Here is a 17,369-nt window from a genome sequence, read left to right as displayed (position 1 = left end):
TTATGACCAGTGGAGAAGACACAAAAGACAACTTGGTCAAAACTTTGGTCAAAAAATCCTGTTTTATTATTGTAAAAATCGCTGTGATTGTCATCCATAATGAGAAATAACGGTAGCAAAAATACAACAGCATCAGACATAGAGCATCATGGGAGACGAAGCATATTTACACATTGTGTCTCACGCTTTGAGGGTCAAGGCAGTTGCCTTTCTGTCACTGATTTGACAAAGAAGGAGAATACAAGAGAGGCTGAAGGTGTGGTATATAACTTGTACATGGCTGGATTTACATCATAATTGATAAGTTGAGTTGTGCATCATTACAGGTTAATTAGTTTCCATCTCTCTACATATTTATAAAAAGCTGTATATAAACCGTCTACAGTGATGTAGTGTAAGAGTTTCCGGGCAGGCAGATATAACAATCGTTTGGTGTTTTACCTCAACACTTTAACTGGTTTGTCATGATCCTAATTAGATATAATTGCTTTTTTCTGCAAAAAAAAAAAAAGAAAACTCAACTGCATTACATTATTGATTTTAAACTTTATATCACATTTGCATAATTAGATCACACACAAATCTACAACAGGTGATGTATCATGGGGTTTCTTTAAGGCTTCAAAACAGCACAACTGTGCAAAAATACTTTGAAAATCGATGCTGTCATGCTGCAGTTAGACTCGGTTTAATTAGTGGCACGTTATTTGATGTAATACCAGCGCAGATAAATGAAAATTGGTGAACGAACAATAAAATAATAAAATAAAATAAAAAACTTAACTAAAATGATGAACTCACCCTTTTTATCCAACACTCGAATCCATATCTATATGTCAATACATAAAAGTAACAAAAGCGCAGATTTGACTTTCTTCAACCTGCTTTTGTTATAATCCAGAAACAATGATAGATCTTAATTTATTATAGCATCTCATACGCATTAAGGCACATTTTAAATCTAAAATCCTTAGATGCCCACGAGAAATCCAGCCCAAAACTCCTGCTTGGAAACATACTCAAATACATCCGCGATTGACTGAGTTTGCCTTTTTACCACACAGTCTGTGAAACCCTTGACAGCACACTCAGTTAAACGCTCTGTGTATTTGAGAGGATCGACAGGTCTGATATATCTGTAGCTGAATATACACAAGCAGCTCAAATCTGTGACTAAAACCAGATTTCAGCTGAAGGAGTAGACCCAGCCAAAAGGTTTGGGGCTGGTCAGAGCTAGCTCCAGTGTCCTTCTCATGCAGTCTTCTTACGTAGCACAAAGTAAGTGATGGAGGAGATGAACGTGAAACCGAAGGCGATCCAAGCCAGGATGTAGCTGTGACCGTACCAACCGTCTTTCTCATCTAAGTGGAAGCGGTCTGTGTAGATGGAGGCTGCGATCATGATGCACAGGCCTGGAGGGAAGGAGACGTCGGTGAGGACATGATTGGGGGAAATGCAGAGAGATAGAAAGTAATCCAAAAAAAAAAAAAGAAAATACTCACATGCGAGGAGCTGAAAGATGCCGGAGATGGTGAACCTCTGTCCTTTGGTGAGGGTAAAGAGCTGAGCCACGAACACGAAGATGCCCAGGATGGAGAAGATGCACGCGAGCACGGAGCTGGCCTGCACCGCCTGGAGGTAGTCTGCAGGGGGAGCCAGAGAGAGGGCAACACAATGAGGACACACGTGTGTGATGGGTAGGAAGAGGCATGTGGCCAGACATCACGCTGACACGCCCAGGAGACAGCGATTGTTACAGCGACACTTTGTTTTAAATCCGGTGCGAACATATTCAATGTTTGAGGATTTTAAAAACGAGATAATTATGCTGCCACGTGAGGACAAACAACGACTTCTGCACGTTTTGTATGCTTTGAAGATCCAAACTTGTAATTACCGTGTCACCGAAACCATACCCATCCCTATACATAAGGGTTTAGGAGTCTACTTTCAGTTTGCTACATAATGGTACGTCTTGTATGTATATGTAGCGGCATCATTTTGAAGTGATTTTCATTTGCAATGTGAAAAACATAATCATTTGGATAACTGCTAACCCGCTGTGTGTCCCCCAACTGACTTACATTCAGCGTTTGGGACTAAACACTTTAAAATAAGGTTACAGCTACATGTTTGTTTGAGATACCACTTATATCTTATCATTTCACCCGAAGCTCTCAAAGAATAATTGTTTTTCTACCGCAGTTCCGCTCGTCTCAGGAGTGACGTCTATCTCACGTGTTGAGGGGGCGGGGCTCGTTTAGAAACAGGTGATGTCTTCTGTGCACCAATCAGAATTTAGCAACATTTGAATCCAAGTCTGTTGTCGGTTGGTGAGTTGTTTGGTTACCATCGATTTTCCAAATCAGCGCGTTTTTCCTTACCGCTCAAGCAGACGCCACACCATTGTTTTGTGATTGTGTGTGTGTGTGTGTGTGTGTGTGTGTGTGTTCTGTTGGGCTTTCCCTCAACATAATTACTACTAAGTACTAAATAACGTTGCAAGTAACCAGTCGGTTCATGTTAATTAAAGCCAGGTTTTCAGTGACTTGAATAAATAGTGAACGCAACCGGCACGAAGGATGTAGCTCGTAGTGTGTGGCAGGAAATTGTTTAAACAGTGAGGGAACAGGTTGGTTTTACTAAGAAGGAAATACTCCCGACTCTGCTTCTCTGCAGCACGGGCGGTGTGTGTGTGTGTGTGTGGGCGTGTGCGTGTGCGTGTCTTACCCTGTGGGTAGTGTGAGCCCTCGGGAAGATCAGTGAGGTTCCACACTCCGTTTGTCTGTATCCACCGACCCCACACATCAGTGGAGATGCTGTTAGTCATCCACCAGGCCTGAAAAGACGCAAAGACAGACAAACTGTTCAAATTGCTGTTGCTTGAAGATGTGAAACATTCCTGCGTCATCTGTGAAAAATTAATGACTCAATTCTGAGCGGGATTGTGGGTAAATATATTTTGTGTGTGTGTCAATCCTGCGTCCTGGCATGTGTTTGTGTGAAGCCACAGGCAAAGGGCCAACAATCAAAAGGAGCAATGCACATCCGCTTGTCTCTGTGGCATTCTCTCAGCACGGTATTGCGCAGCCAGGCAGGAATCTCACATATTTTTATGTGTGTATTACATGTGCACCGTCTGACTGACACCTCGCCTGCAATTGCGATGCACACACAACAGAAACGCACTCAGTGGCACTGAGTTACGACACCGTGGCGCCCAGAAATGTCAAATATGTGGCCCTGAGAGGAACGGTGGACCACTAACAGAGAAGGAATGAAGGCCAATCACTCATCAGTCCTGACTCGTTGCTGTCCGTCAGCATGCGATGGGGATGCGCATAACTCTTCAGAGCCGTCATTTTAACACTCAAACTCGCCAGGAAGTTAGAGTTAATGCTGGGGAAGTGATGCCTTTGGGCTTGTAACGAGTCTTTAAGGTGGAGACGATGGCACCGCCCTCTACAAGCGTGTGGGAATTTAATGATTCAAAGTGATTGGAACACCTGCAAAATTCAATCACTTACATTGTCGATGGTGGCCACCAAGAGAAGGATGATGCCAATGATGTGAAGGGCAAAGATGGCAGCGAGGAGAATCAGCATGGTGACTGTGCTGGAGAGACAGAGAGACAGAGACAGGCACAAGAGGAAACTTGTTATTCCACTTCCCACCCTTTATTATGCAGCATGAATATAACTGGAGGGCTAACTCGACCTAATAAAAAAAGACACACACACACACACACACCCTCACAATAACTAGCAGCTAATATAGGCTGAAAGAATCAAATACGGCCTCAAACAATGGCTGCACGCTTCCTGCCTGGTTTCACAAAGGCAGCCATTAAATGACAGACACAAAACACACACACACACACAACCAAAACCTGGCACCCACTCAGGGCGTGGCTTCACAACTTCTAATTACTTTGAGTTACAGCTAACGCGCTCCCAGAGAAATGCCTGCAAATAGACGGGCAAGATGGTGTTCCTGTCGAGGATCGCAGCAAGGTGTCGGGCGAACATTTGCGTGGACGGAAACAAAATCGGTTGATCTCTGGGCAAAGAGATACTGTTGGTACGGAGAAAGTGTTAAGGAGGGAAGTTTCTGGCAGGTAGATGAGTTCAGACTTGTCGTGTGCTTCTAACAAACCTGCCACTCCTTAAAATAACTGCAGAGAATACCTGCTATCCCCTCTCGTCGCTGGTCCACGCCCCACCCACCTGATGTGATTCTGAGAATGTACTTATGGCTAATTACCAAACTCCCTTTATCCGCTGCTCTTTTGGCCTCCTCGCTGCATCTGCGGCCGTTCCACTTCAGCGGCCCCTCTTACAGGTGGCTCTGCCCTGAGAGATAACAGATCCAATCTCTGATACCGGCTTTACCGCCCTTTCGCTATCTTTATCTGTATGCAGCATTTAATCTGCATTTGGGTGTGAACAGAGGAAGAGTCACATCTGGAATGTGCTGGTTCTTTCTCCAGTGAAGGAGTGGTCAAGGGCTGGGTCCACACACACACACACACACACACACACACACACACACACACACACACACACACACACACGTACACTCAGCTCTCTTTCTCACGCGTAACCACACACATATATACAGAGCGCCGGGGGCACGCTGATACACGTGATCCCTCCACACACATCCCTACTGATATTTCCCACCTTCCATCTGTTTCGGAGAGCTACAATGAAGTGAAAGGTTGACTTTCTAAATATTTGTGTAATTCTTTTGCCTGAAGGGGCTGAGAGCTCAAACACAGCCAAGCTCTTGAGTTGCCAGATGAGCAAACTATAATGGGTTACTTGTGGGTGAAAAAAACAAAAGTCAAATAAAAGAAATAACAAGTGAACTTGAATGCTCAGCAGTTGGATGCTTTTAAATTTGAAACACACTGGTGGAATACTTTGATCTCCGAGAGTTTCGTCTGGAAACAAGACGTGTCATCTGTTGCTGCTGGGAGTTTTTAAATCTGTTCTGGATGTGGCATATTTTCCATTACGCACTCTGGAAAACAAACGGCTGAGGTTGAGTCTGACGATGTTAAAATCTGGAAAGGAGGAGAGAAAGTAATCCTCTCACTTCAGGGCGACAACTGTTGCAGGTAACCGAGCACATCTCCTAGCCTCACCTGTCCAGCTATGAAGAATCGTTATTCAATAGCAAAGTTGGAGGCAGACACACACACACACACACACACACACACCTGCCTTCACTCAGTTTCTAGTTATTTTCTTATTCTAAATAGTGAATTAAAAAACAAAAAACAAACACTGGAGCAAATCAGAAGGGCTCTTATTCAAACAGGACAGTTCTCTCTGCAGCAGCTGTAGAGAGGATAGAGGGATCTTTGACTTACTGTTTGATGGCGATGTGTCTCTTCAAGTCGTCCCTCTGCTCTCTAGGACACTAATTTCCGACTCAGAGTCTAAATGCACAAACACAAGCCTAGTAACTACCCGTCCGCCCACTTTTACCCTGCCCTCTTTTTAAGTCCACACCCTAGGCAAGCCTCCCGCTCATTTGATCACACAGACTCTGCCTCTTTTTACGCCCTCCTACTCGACTCCCCGCTCCCGTCCTGCCCTCCCTCCCTTTTTTTGTCTGTCTGATTTACACACATGCAAAAGCTCACTGCTTCAACAACTTCAGTGGGCAGGCGATAGATTTTTTTCCTTTTGTGTAGGGGTGTCTCATATCTCTGTCATTCAGCTGATGTTGGTGATTCTATCCCAGAGGGGCCGCTGATGACTCACTGACGTTTCAAGGGGGAACTCCCACACCATTGGGCATTATTGACAGTGATTCTACGCATGCTGCCATGGGGACCGACGGCAGCCCGGCCCAGTCACAGTCACACCGTTGCTGTTGTGTGAACATAAACAAACAGTCCCACTCAGGCGGGCACAACTGGCAGTGTGGAGTTTCCTCCTGATCGCCGCCCTTCGTCTTTTCCCGCTTTTGTTACAGAGGAAGGAAAGTTTCAGGACGAAGGAATGTTGTTGGTTGCGAGGGAGAAAAAGGTGGGGGCAAATGGGTGCAAGTCAAAGCTTGAGTGAGAGAGGAGGGAGGGAGGGAGGGAGGAAGATAGAGACGTGAAGGCCGTGAGACAGGAATTTGGAGGGGGGTGTCGTTGGAGACATTTCAAACTGCTGCAAGTGCATTAATTATTACTCAACATAATCGTTTTATTGCTGGTAGTGATTGATATGGTCCTAACGAGGCCGATGAGTCAAAACCAACTGCATCTTCGGCATGTCACATGCAGTAGTTAAGTTTAAGGGTGAGTATTTTTAACATCCCTATAGATTTTACAGGCTTATATCATAACACCTAATAATACAAGATGACATCGGCTTCCTATTCTTAGAGCGAGTTGATCCCAAGAATTGTGGTTGAATTCCTGTGGCAGATCATTTGGGCAGAGCCTCAGCGTAATCGCATTTAATCATTCAAAAAGTTACGAGTACAAGATGAGGAAGACCTCAGAGAACTAGGCCAAAGAGCAGTGTGTTACATCAGGCCCAGTAAGGAAAGTCTTAGAATGCATGAAAACAGCATAGCAACACCCCCCAATCGCTTTAAGGGGCACTGTGTAGTTTTGGAGAGGGAATTCTAACTCAGAATGTGAATACTTACAATATTAATGAGGTAATAAAACAACCACAGGAATATTTACTTTTTCCATAACTGAGTAAACAAGCTGAAGAAAATAAGGTCCCCCAAACACTGTCTGATGCTACAAAGGTGGCAGGGTCCGCCACATAAAAACAAAGTAAAACAGTAAGGTCAGTTTGTTGAATGAGTTTACTCAGTCGTGAAAACAAAGATTTTGTTTATTTAAGCATAACAATCTGTCAGTAAAGTTCTTTCTCTTCTGATTAAAATGTCATCCATTCAAACGACATAGTGCAAATACTTCTACAGTTAGAGTGAAAGTAGCGAATGAAATAAAATAACTGAAATGTTGGAATTTAAACACGGAACAGAACAGAATCTTCCTGCACGCTGAAGCAAAATGAATGAATCGATGAATGGGAGGGAGAATTTGAAAGCAGGCGTGTGGGTGAGCGTGGTTCGCGTGGCTGTTCTCCCTGTGTCCTGACATGTATCTGTGTGCAGCTCCAGGCAGCAACAGTCAGGGGCACAAATGCACATCCACCTGTCTCACTCTGGTGTACAACACCAGTCAGGAATCTCACGTATGTATTTGTGCATGTATGCGCGCACTGTCTGACTGACAACTTGCCTGAAGTGTGGAAAGAAGATAAAATGTCAGGATATTGGAAGTGTAACCACTAAATGGATGGCGCGATGTGAGGCGATGATGAAGTGTAATCGTTAAACGATGAGATGTCAGTTGGAATTCAATCACTGAAAGCACCTGAGCTGTCAAAACATTAAGAAATGAAAGAAGTCCTGAGAGCAGTTAAAGTGTCGCTTGAGGAGAAAGGGATGAGTACAGTTGAAATGTCAACTGAAAGCAGCTCAAGTGCTGATACATGAGTCACACGCAGCGGGCGCTGGTTTGAAGCTTGAACGAAATTTCTGAGTGAACGGATGAGAATGAAGAGGTTGAAGTGGACAAGATTGGCAAAACTGTCAGAGTTGGAACATTCCTTTGAGATGACCCCTGTGGGGCAGCGGATCATCAGTGCCAACCAGGAACAACTCGGCTCCCAGTCTGTTACTAACAGTCCATCTACTTCCCTGCAGGCACCCATTCGGTTATGTTCCAGGATTAGTTCCTTTCCCGTTCTTCCTTTTTTACTCTGTTCACACGCACCTCACACCGCTCACACACCATCTCCACTCTCATGCACACCATCCACTTTGTTCACCCACCATGTGTTTTTTGTATGTATTTAATGACTCTCAGTCTATTTAATAAATTAATTTGTATAACTTTTTTGTATGTCTCACACTTTGTTGTGGCCTTAAGAGTAGGGCTGGGTATCACCAGGTGCCTCTTGATACGATACTATCACGATATTTTGCCCTCAATAACGATAATATCACAATACAGCGATTCTGCGTTAATCGATATATTGCAAGAAATTTCATCCACGATACATCACGATATCTGTGTCACTGGAGAAATTCAGAATTTATTGACTGCACTGAATCCATTTCACAGGAATTACAAAACATTGTCAATCAATTTCACATTAATGACAGCCAAGTAAACAAAGAGTATATTGCACAGTGACTCTTCTTAACACACACACTGACTACAACTATCATTAGATATCGATATGTGTGGGTTTCGGAGCTGCTTAAACCATTTTTTAAATTTTATTTGGTTGTATACCTATGTTTGAATAAAGATAAAGTTGTCCTCTGAAGAGGGGGGGTGTTGGTGGGCCAAAAAAAAAAAAAAAAAAAAAAAAAAAAAAAAAAAGTTTTACATTTTTAAATATTGATATTTGGCGCCAGTGTATCGATAACATACCTCGAGATGAAATATCGCGATATATCGTAGTATCGATATTTTGGCACACCCCTACTTAAGAGCTAGGTTAATTTTAATAGGCAATGTCATGTCATGTAAACCTCGCAAAAAAGGGTTTAGAAGAAGAATTGAATTCATTTCAGATCTCTTATTAAAAATAAGCTTGTTTTTTCTTCTAAGAGCCATGTTGAACGCCTGACATCCAAACTGGAGTTCAAAATTTGAGTTTTGGTTAGAAACAAATCACGTCTTTCTCTTTTACTACTTGGAAGACCATTCTAAAATTATTCATGCCCTTGATTATGATGATCCTGGCGCCACATAACACAGTGCACCGCGCTAATGATACATTCCTTACTCACTGTTGTATCTTGAAACGAAAAGGCAGGATGGTCCTCTCAATAGGTGTGAATGTTGCATGCATGATGATGCGTGATTCACTGAAGTCACGCAATAACACAAACAAGCTATCTGATGGAGGCAGCAGTAGGCCAAATACTCCTGTGTTTTGCCACCAGACACCTTTTTGTCAAGTGATGGCTTTGGTAAGAGCACTACAGCAGTGTCCGTTTCATGCTGGAAAGGGCTGTCTGAAGGCTAGCTAAAGTTGTGAAGAAATTCTAATGATATTGTGCACTTAACCTGATATTGACCTATTTAAATGGGCCTTTTCTAATTGGCTAAAACATGTTATGCAGCTTCTCTCTGGTACTCCTTTTGCTACCTCATACAACCCCACTGAACTGACCCTTTGAGCCAGCAAAGCAGTTTAGCTCCCAGCTATTTTTCAAGCAATGCAGTTCAGCTCCTGGTAGTTTTTCAAACAATGCAGTTCAGCTCCTAGCTTACATTGCATTTTGCATTATTTAGCCCATTTCCACTATTATTTCTTCCAACAGTATGTCATTTATCTCTTAGCTCTTATACTTTAAGAGATGAATTCCTTTCAAACCGTATAATGTCTCAAATGTTTCATGCATTATGGGTTTTATTTAACTTTTGAATCCCGTTCATTCAGATCGGACCTTTTTCCCATTTTTCCAACTCTTTATACTCTTTCAGCTGCTATTCATATTGCTTCCTATATTTTTCATGCCTTTTTTTCATTTTTCTTTGCTCACTTGTCTACTAGTTATACTTTCAGTGAAAACTACATTTTCCTTCTTTTCCGACTTTCTATGCTCGTCCAGCAGCCTCTTCAAAGTGAAGCCAGCTATTCAGTTTAGCTCCCAACCATTAATGAAGCAATGCAATCAATCTACACTTTATTTTGCATTATTTATTCCTTTCCCACTTTTCCAAATAGTCATACTCGTTTCAACTTGTAGCTGCCCATTCATGCTTAAATCGAAAAACTCTACTTCTTCTCATGCATTATTAGTTTTATTTACAGTCCCACTTTTCCAACTCTTCATACTCCTTGAGCTGCTTCACCATACAAATTGAAGTGTGTGTCAGTTTTTTTAACAAATCTTAAAATATTCCACATCTTTCATACATTATTGATATTATTCAACTTAAAAGCCAGAAATGCTGAGTAGCGTCAGCTTTTAAACCAGCATCAGCATTATAGCATAGCAGCATGTTTTATTTCTTAGGTCCACTACATAGCTGCCTCATTACCTCTACTTTTTGGTCTCAAACTGAGCTTGACATGATATTTGAATATATACAAATTTCATGAATCAAGGTCAGACAGGAAAGTTGGATACACACAAGTACATAGAGACAGACTTTAATACTCTGGGTGGTGACAAGGAGACTGAGGTCACTTGTTTTGCCTCAGATGAGTGTAAAAATATGCCGACACTCCAACAGAAGTCTGAGTCAAAGGCTCAGCAGAGTACCTGGTCAGTATCATGTTAGGCTGCCTCAGCCTCAGGTATGAGCCAGCACGATAATAACAGGCTTCTAAAATAATTTACCTGCCAATGCACTGGCCTTGAAAGGCAGCAGAGCCTGCTTCAGTGTTTATAGTAAGGCTACTTGTGTGGCTACATTCTGGGGGGGAGGTCATAGGGTTTTACACACACACACACACACACACACACACACACACACACACACACACACACACACACACACACACACACACACACACACACACACACTCTGCACTTCATGCAACTTCATAATTCTATCCTAATACATCTCAGAGGCAAATAGTGTACTTTTTCAATACCAATGTTATTAAATAATATCAAAAAGTGTCATATATTTATTTTTCACATGCTGCCTTTAAAATTGCCTTATTTTGGTTCTTTTTACATTTTTTGCATTCTGTGGATAGCAAAAGGAAGAATTTCATTGTACAGGGAAACATGTTTCTTTATTGTGCATATGACATTAAACACTTTGAATCTTGGATCATATATAAAAGTACATCACTGACAGAGAACATTTTAGTGCACAAAGGGTACTTTTATTTTTTGAAGTCAATTTCCTGATAATAACTACAAACATTTAACTTAAGAGAGATTTTGAATGGAGGACTTTTACTTATACTGTAGTGTAGTAATCAGGCTATTACTGATGAAAAGGATCTGAATACTTCCTTAACCACTGACACAAACACACACACACACACACACACACACACACACACACAAATACACTATCGCCTGACATCTCTCTTCGGAGTGAAACCAATTAACTTCTCCTTTGTTCAAATCAAAGTAGAACAGTGTTTTGTAATATGGTTGTCATGGAAAATAACCTTTTTCATATGTAGACAGAGGGACTCAGAAAGCTGGAATGCTAAACATAGCTAGTGCTGAATTGTTGAACTAAAGGATGTCTCTGCCATGGCAACACGTCAGGTCTCTGCACCTTATGCACATCTCCCATTTCTATGACAACGTTGTCACACTCTGTGGAAGCCACAGTGAATGTACCACACATTTTACCACATAAAGGCAGACTGTGCAGTATTTGTAAGCTGATGTTTGTACTGTCGCTCTGGGCTGGTGAGCCGCTAACCCAAAGCGTCTGTGTTTGACGACCTGGGACCCAAAATAATCGACTGTGTTTCTCCAGAATCCCCACCGCCCAGAAATATACACTGCATACACCGCCACACACTTGTTGCAATGTATGAGTCTACGCATTGAGAAAGCTGACATGAAAGAATGTCCATCTATCCCTGTTCCTCGGTCTGAATTTCCGACACCACACCTTGATCGTACGGCATAACATCCAAAGTGTCCCTCCCAAATCCCTATGGGAGAGAATGTCAGGTCCATGAATTTCTGCAATTCAGGTTTGGAATAATATCATCAACATATACCCAATATACAAAAATCATCCACACAAACAGCTCCACCCGCCCTTGATGGACAATTCCCTCACATGCGAGGATGGTGCATGTGCTCCTATCAGGACCTTCACAATTTGACTTAAAAAAAAAAAAGAAAAGAAAAATTTTACACCTGCTTGTCTGACACAATCTTATGATGACATAGAGGAGGAACAAAAAAAACAAGCGAGAGAAAGACTGAGATAAAGAGAGTTGGGATCGGAGAATGTGGTCGGACCTGATTTTGTTCCGGGTGTGTCAACCCCACCTTACAGGTGAGGTAAGCAAAGAGTTGTACCGTGCCATACAGTGTGAAACAGCCCTCCCCCCAGGCCTTTCCACACAGCATGACTGCTGACTAAAACCAGGATGCATGTCTACTTTTTCCACTTGAGTTATGCAAGAATCAGGCCTTTTTTTTTTTTTTTTTAGTTCTTTGTATATTTTCGGGAGAGGAAATGCCATGAGTCATGCAACAGTCAGCGATCATTTTCAGAGTAAAAACCTAGTTGGTGTTTGACCACTCCGTTGTCTACCACTGTGTGTATTGGGGTGGGGGCGGGGCAGGAGCTTAGCCGCAACACGTTTTTGGGATCCAAACACAAGTCGACAAATCACATGCCTGTGTAACGAATAGAGAAGACCAATGAGGTGGCTTGCTCAGTAATCAGCCTTTTGTCGTGCTGCTATTGCTGATCAGTACCGGAAAAACCAGAGTCATAAAAGATCACTTGGAACAGTTGTGATATTGTCTGCGCTGTAAAGTGTTGTGTGCACAGGTATTACCGTTGATTCCTGAAAATACTTTCTCAGGGTTGGCAGGTTCAGGGTGGCTCTTTCAGTTCCAGAGCCCTGTTTACTGCGCACTGTGGGGTCATTAAAGAGATGCATGCAGGCCTGAATCTGCTATTGCAAAATGACTGAAACACACAGAACTTAACTATGCCACACTTTGACATTTTACATTGTGGGAAATAAGTTCATTGGCCAGTTAAGAGGACAGTTACTGTAACTTCTCCAGCAACTTCAACAACCACTCCCTTATCAGAGTTTACGTGTCGCAGCTTCTGTCTTAAAACCTTGGCATGAATTACATGTAAATAGACAAACAAGGCCTAAAGAAGGACATAGTGCTATTTCGGGTTGAGTAATGTCAGAATCCCTTAATTAAGGGGGTTGTGAATAGTCTCAGTGAGTATTTCAACATGAGTGTGTGAAACAAAGCCGGTAGAGCAGTGCCGACATGCCAGAGGAGTGAGCCTGACCACAGCCAAGTCACTGCTGCTTTACACAATAGTAAAGCTCCCTGTCTGTGGTTGACTGTCTCACTCCGCTCATTCCTTCTCTGTCTTACACAATGTCGCACCCTGCCCTGTGATTGCTAAACGCTATTAGAAAAACAGCCCAACGACTAGCCCGACTACATTAACAGGAATTGTACAAATAATTTCAAATACTTTGGATGTGTGTGTTTTCTCTTGAATGAGGTGAAGCGAACGCGAGGGGCACTGTCAGTGGCTGTTTGTGAGGAAACTCTCACCTTGCCCCAGGCCGCTGACTAATTGGAAAAAGGCGACCATCGCCCTCTCCTCGGCTGCAAGTGTCACCGGGCTGGTTCTGATGATAAGCCACTGTACAGGCATGTCAGTGGAGGAGTGAGATACAAGTGTTCCCGCACACGTGTACTCCCACTTACGGCTACATACATGTACACAAGCGTACACATCCTCATCTGAAACATAACCCCAGTTTCGGGAGAAAAACAAACATTCATATTGCACATACATACTGCATACCTGTCATCCTCTGAGGGAGTGACGCATTGACAAGGCACTACAGAAAAACCAACAACATGCACTACCAGCTTACTTTACCACTGTTCTTCTCTCTGATTCTCAGGAGGCAGATCACCATTTTGCTTTTTCCAGTAATCACCACCTCCACAGTATGTGTCCAAGTTGTGGCCTTCTGTTCGACAATGACTCGTTATTTGAAGGCAACCTCCTCCACACTCCACTATTCAGAAAATAAAAGACAATTTTTTTAATGTATATTCAAGAAGTTGAAGTGTTCAGTTTGGGGTATGTACAGGCAGCATGGCAATGCTACCAACTGAGTAGGAAAAAGAGCAGGTTCAATTAATGATAACAATGAATCATTATATTTTGCAGTGGTGGAAAGAGTACTGAAAATCTGTACTCAAGTATGAGTTGCTCAAGCATGAGTTGTTTCATTGTCGAAATATTACTCAATTAATTAAATAATTTTAGGTAAAACTACTGGTATTAAAATAATAATTAAGTAAAAGTACAAATTATTCCTCTCAAACACTACTCAGAATATAATTTTGACTCAACTGTTAAAGTTTAACGCATCATCATAGCATCATCATCATTTTTTGTCCTCATGTTAGGATTTACATTAGCCTCTTTGTAATGAGAGAGACTTGGTGGCTAAAAAAATGCAGATGAAAGGTTCTGATATTAATTCAAATTGTACTCAGTACTCAGTTATTATTCAAATAAAGATAAAGAATTAGATGAGATGTAGGCGGCCAACTACAAAAAAAAACATTACGCCTAACAATGTTCTATTTTGAAAACTTGGTTCTTGTAGTAAACGTGTATGTAACACTGTAATCCTAAACTCATGCTAAAGTTAAGTTTGTGAAACAAGTGATGGGGGCCGGAGTGGCTGAGACAGACACACCATTCACCTTATTACAAGACACTGTACCATCAACATGATTTTGGAACTGTTATTTTAAGGTAAAAAAAAAGTTACATAGTGTCCCTTTAATATGATTATTATTGAGACAATATACTGCTACTAAAAATATTTCATATCATGTACTCTTCTCTCAAATGTCAATCTCTGTGTTGTGTTAGCCCTAAAATATTGGAATCAGAGAAGAAAAGAGAGGAAACAGACATGTAGGAGGTAGACGGACGAAAGTAAACTTTGAGTGAGGGGAAATCAAAATTAAATTACGACATCAAAGAAAATGCTGAGAGAATTTCTCTCTAAGCATTTGCATGTGCCCAGTTGGCTGGATGCCTGTGAACTGAGTGAGAATCAGACAGCAGCAACCTCAGTAGTCTATTATGTGCCAGACATGGTGGATGTTATACAGTAGATTTGAGTGAGCCACTATACTTTCTGAAGGCGGCAGTACAGCTTCCAGCGGGGCGAACATTGTGTGTGTCAGTAGTGGTGCCCCAGCCACCGTTTACATTCAATAAAAAAAGAATTCCTCATATTTAGTCGAGCCAACCCGTTTCCATGGTTACTGGCTAGGGGTTTTCATTCTTGATTCACTTCCTCACCCTGGGCGCTCTTTTTGTAGACCTCACTCTATTTTTTTCCCCCTCCCTCGCTGACATTACTACATTTAACTCCAGTTTCTCCTCACGTGATTTCTTCTCCTCTTTGGGAACATTTGTGCTCCTCCTGTTTCCTGCTCGGTGCCACCCCTGCGATAATGCCGCCCCCACAAAGCCTTGCTCTCTCAATGAAATCCAGACATACACACTGTACTCTCGCTCTGAGTCTAAAGAAAACAACTCCTGGCTGTAGCTAGGCAACTCCAAATATGAGTCATCCCACTGCCGCGCCCATCATCAACTGATTACCCCCCCCACCCCCCACCCAACTCCTTGGCGTACACAGATACACAGTTTTAGAACCACTTTATGAGGTGTAACTGTTTGCAGCATTTAAACTGTGCGGCTGAGGTAGCTCAGCTAATTTGCCGACACACTCCTCTAGCCTACGTCGAGATACACGAAGAAAGGCAGCCCTAAGGGAGAGGCTGTGGGAAAATGACTGAATTGGACTCAGTTGATAACATCATGACCACAATGTGATGACTGATCACAGCTTGGCGCAGTCACTTCATGTCATATGGTGGAGCTGGCAGCAAACTAACATTGGTTTTCTTTATTGGCTGTTTAGCTAAGTGCAGTAGTTCACAGACAACACCACTAAATCAGTCCTTTCTTTCATAAAAAGATGGAGCATTTAAAACTTTTATTAGATACACTAATGTTCAGGCCAGATGGCACATGGGCAGTACACTGGCAATAGAGATTTAATTTCAGTGAGGTATAAAACCTGAACAAAGACATGCAAAATCATGTAAATTTCATACAGGAATTAGGTAATCCTCCATGTGTCTTATTTCTATCAATCAGATGATTCAGGTTCAGTTTGAAATAAACAGAGAGGAGAATGTATATGAAAGGAGGGCAAAGGTCAAATAATGTCCAGATGACATGAGAGCCGTCAGAAGGCACTCAGCCTCATATGTATTTGAGTAAATTATCCTAAATGTCCAGTTGGATTCAGAAGAATTCACCTTACATTATGACCAATATTATTAAAAACAGATGGTATTAAACAGATATCCTGTATATGTATTAAACAAACAATGTGCATGTGTCTTAAAAATCCATCTCTTGTCTCGTAGCTAGGAAATTATACTTTGAAATGATTTTTTATAAATGAAGCTTTGACAGGCGGACGAGGACAGATAGATAAGTCAACATGAATTTGTCAGCGGTCATGAAAGCAATCCTCTATAATTGCTGACCCAGTGTAATGTAGTGCTGCTGCCCTCTAGTGGACAGAAAAATAGATGACGTGAGTTTTTACTTAGAGAAGCCATGTTACAAAATCCCACTTCAGCAAAAGTGCAGAGGTGCAATCAGCATAATGAACTTCAAAAATCTAAATAACGTTTGCTTATTTGTGACTATGTCATTTATTATATGAGGCATTAGTATATTGCTATTAGTAATGTTTCAATGCATCACATGTAATATTTCATGCCATGCTTCATCTGGGTGAAATCTCAGGGATCAGAGCATTCATGTCTTTTTTTTGTTTTTTTACTTAAAATCTAAGCTTTGTGTGAGGCACTGTATACTGTTGGCAGCTATTCAAATACATCCCTGCTTATTTAGACTGAGGCTGGATCTGCTATTAATAAATTTAGACATGGACATCTGCAAGGACAAGGTGCCCCGACCAGACTGCTTCTCTGTAGGGGGTCACAAGCCAAAAATACTTTAAACCACTGGTTTTAATCAATAGCCGAGCATTGTGTTTTGTAAGACTAGGATGTTTCTTTTTTACGTTAAATGTTATATAAAGTTGCTATGAAGTATCAAATAAATGTAGTGATGTATAAAGTCCAATATTTCCCTCTTGAGCTGGCTGCTGTATGGGTCTAGGCACAGGCTTTAGGCCTCCTTGCCACTAAAGGAGCCAGACAGTAAGGAAAACAACATCAGAAAATCGGCTCTAATAATCAGTCCACCCTTAGTATACAGTATACAGTACATGTGCATTTGTAAGTATAATTTTATACCTTTTAGACTTAAGGACGATATCTGCCAGAGAACAACTTTTGATACTTTTGATAAGTACTCTTCATGACCTTCACCCTAACCAAAGTGGTAATTTGACACAATATCTTCCCTTTTAATCAAGCATGATTTTTTTGATACTTTCCACAACCCTGAACAAAATCAGCTTCAGGTAATACGCATGCGCTGGCTAAATGAGGCCAATTAATGGACAGGTGTGTTGGCATGAAGTCTA

At 41.8% G+C, this 17,369-nt stretch overlaps 1 protein-coding gene across 1 annotated transcript; it reads right to left on the bottom strand.

Moving 5' to 3' along the window:
• Positions 1-43: 43 nt before the first annotated feature.
• LOC115576370 (epithelial membrane protein 1) lies at positions 44-5,464 on the bottom strand. The gene is made up of 5 exons (XM_030408944.1): positions 5,378-5,464; positions 3,528-3,615; positions 2,731-2,839; positions 1,503-1,643; positions 44-1,412 (listed from the first exon to the last, which is right to left on the bottom strand). Exons 2-5 carry the CDS (start codon positions 3,603-3,605, stop codon positions 1,252-1,254), a joined length of 489 nt encoding a protein of 162 aa, XP_030264804.1. The 5' UTR covers positions 3,606-3,615; positions 5,378-5,464; the 3' UTR covers positions 44-1,251.
• Positions 5,465-17,369: the final 11,905 nt, after the last annotated feature.

Source organism: Sparus aurata, chromosome 23 (genome assembly GCF_900880675.1).
Source record: "Sparus aurata chromosome 23, fSpaAur1.1, whole genome shotgun sequence".
Lineage (NCBI taxonomy): Eukaryota > Metazoa > Chordata > Actinopteri > Spariformes > Sparidae > Sparus > Sparus aurata.
This window is presented reverse-complemented; position numbering and strand designations above follow the sequence as displayed.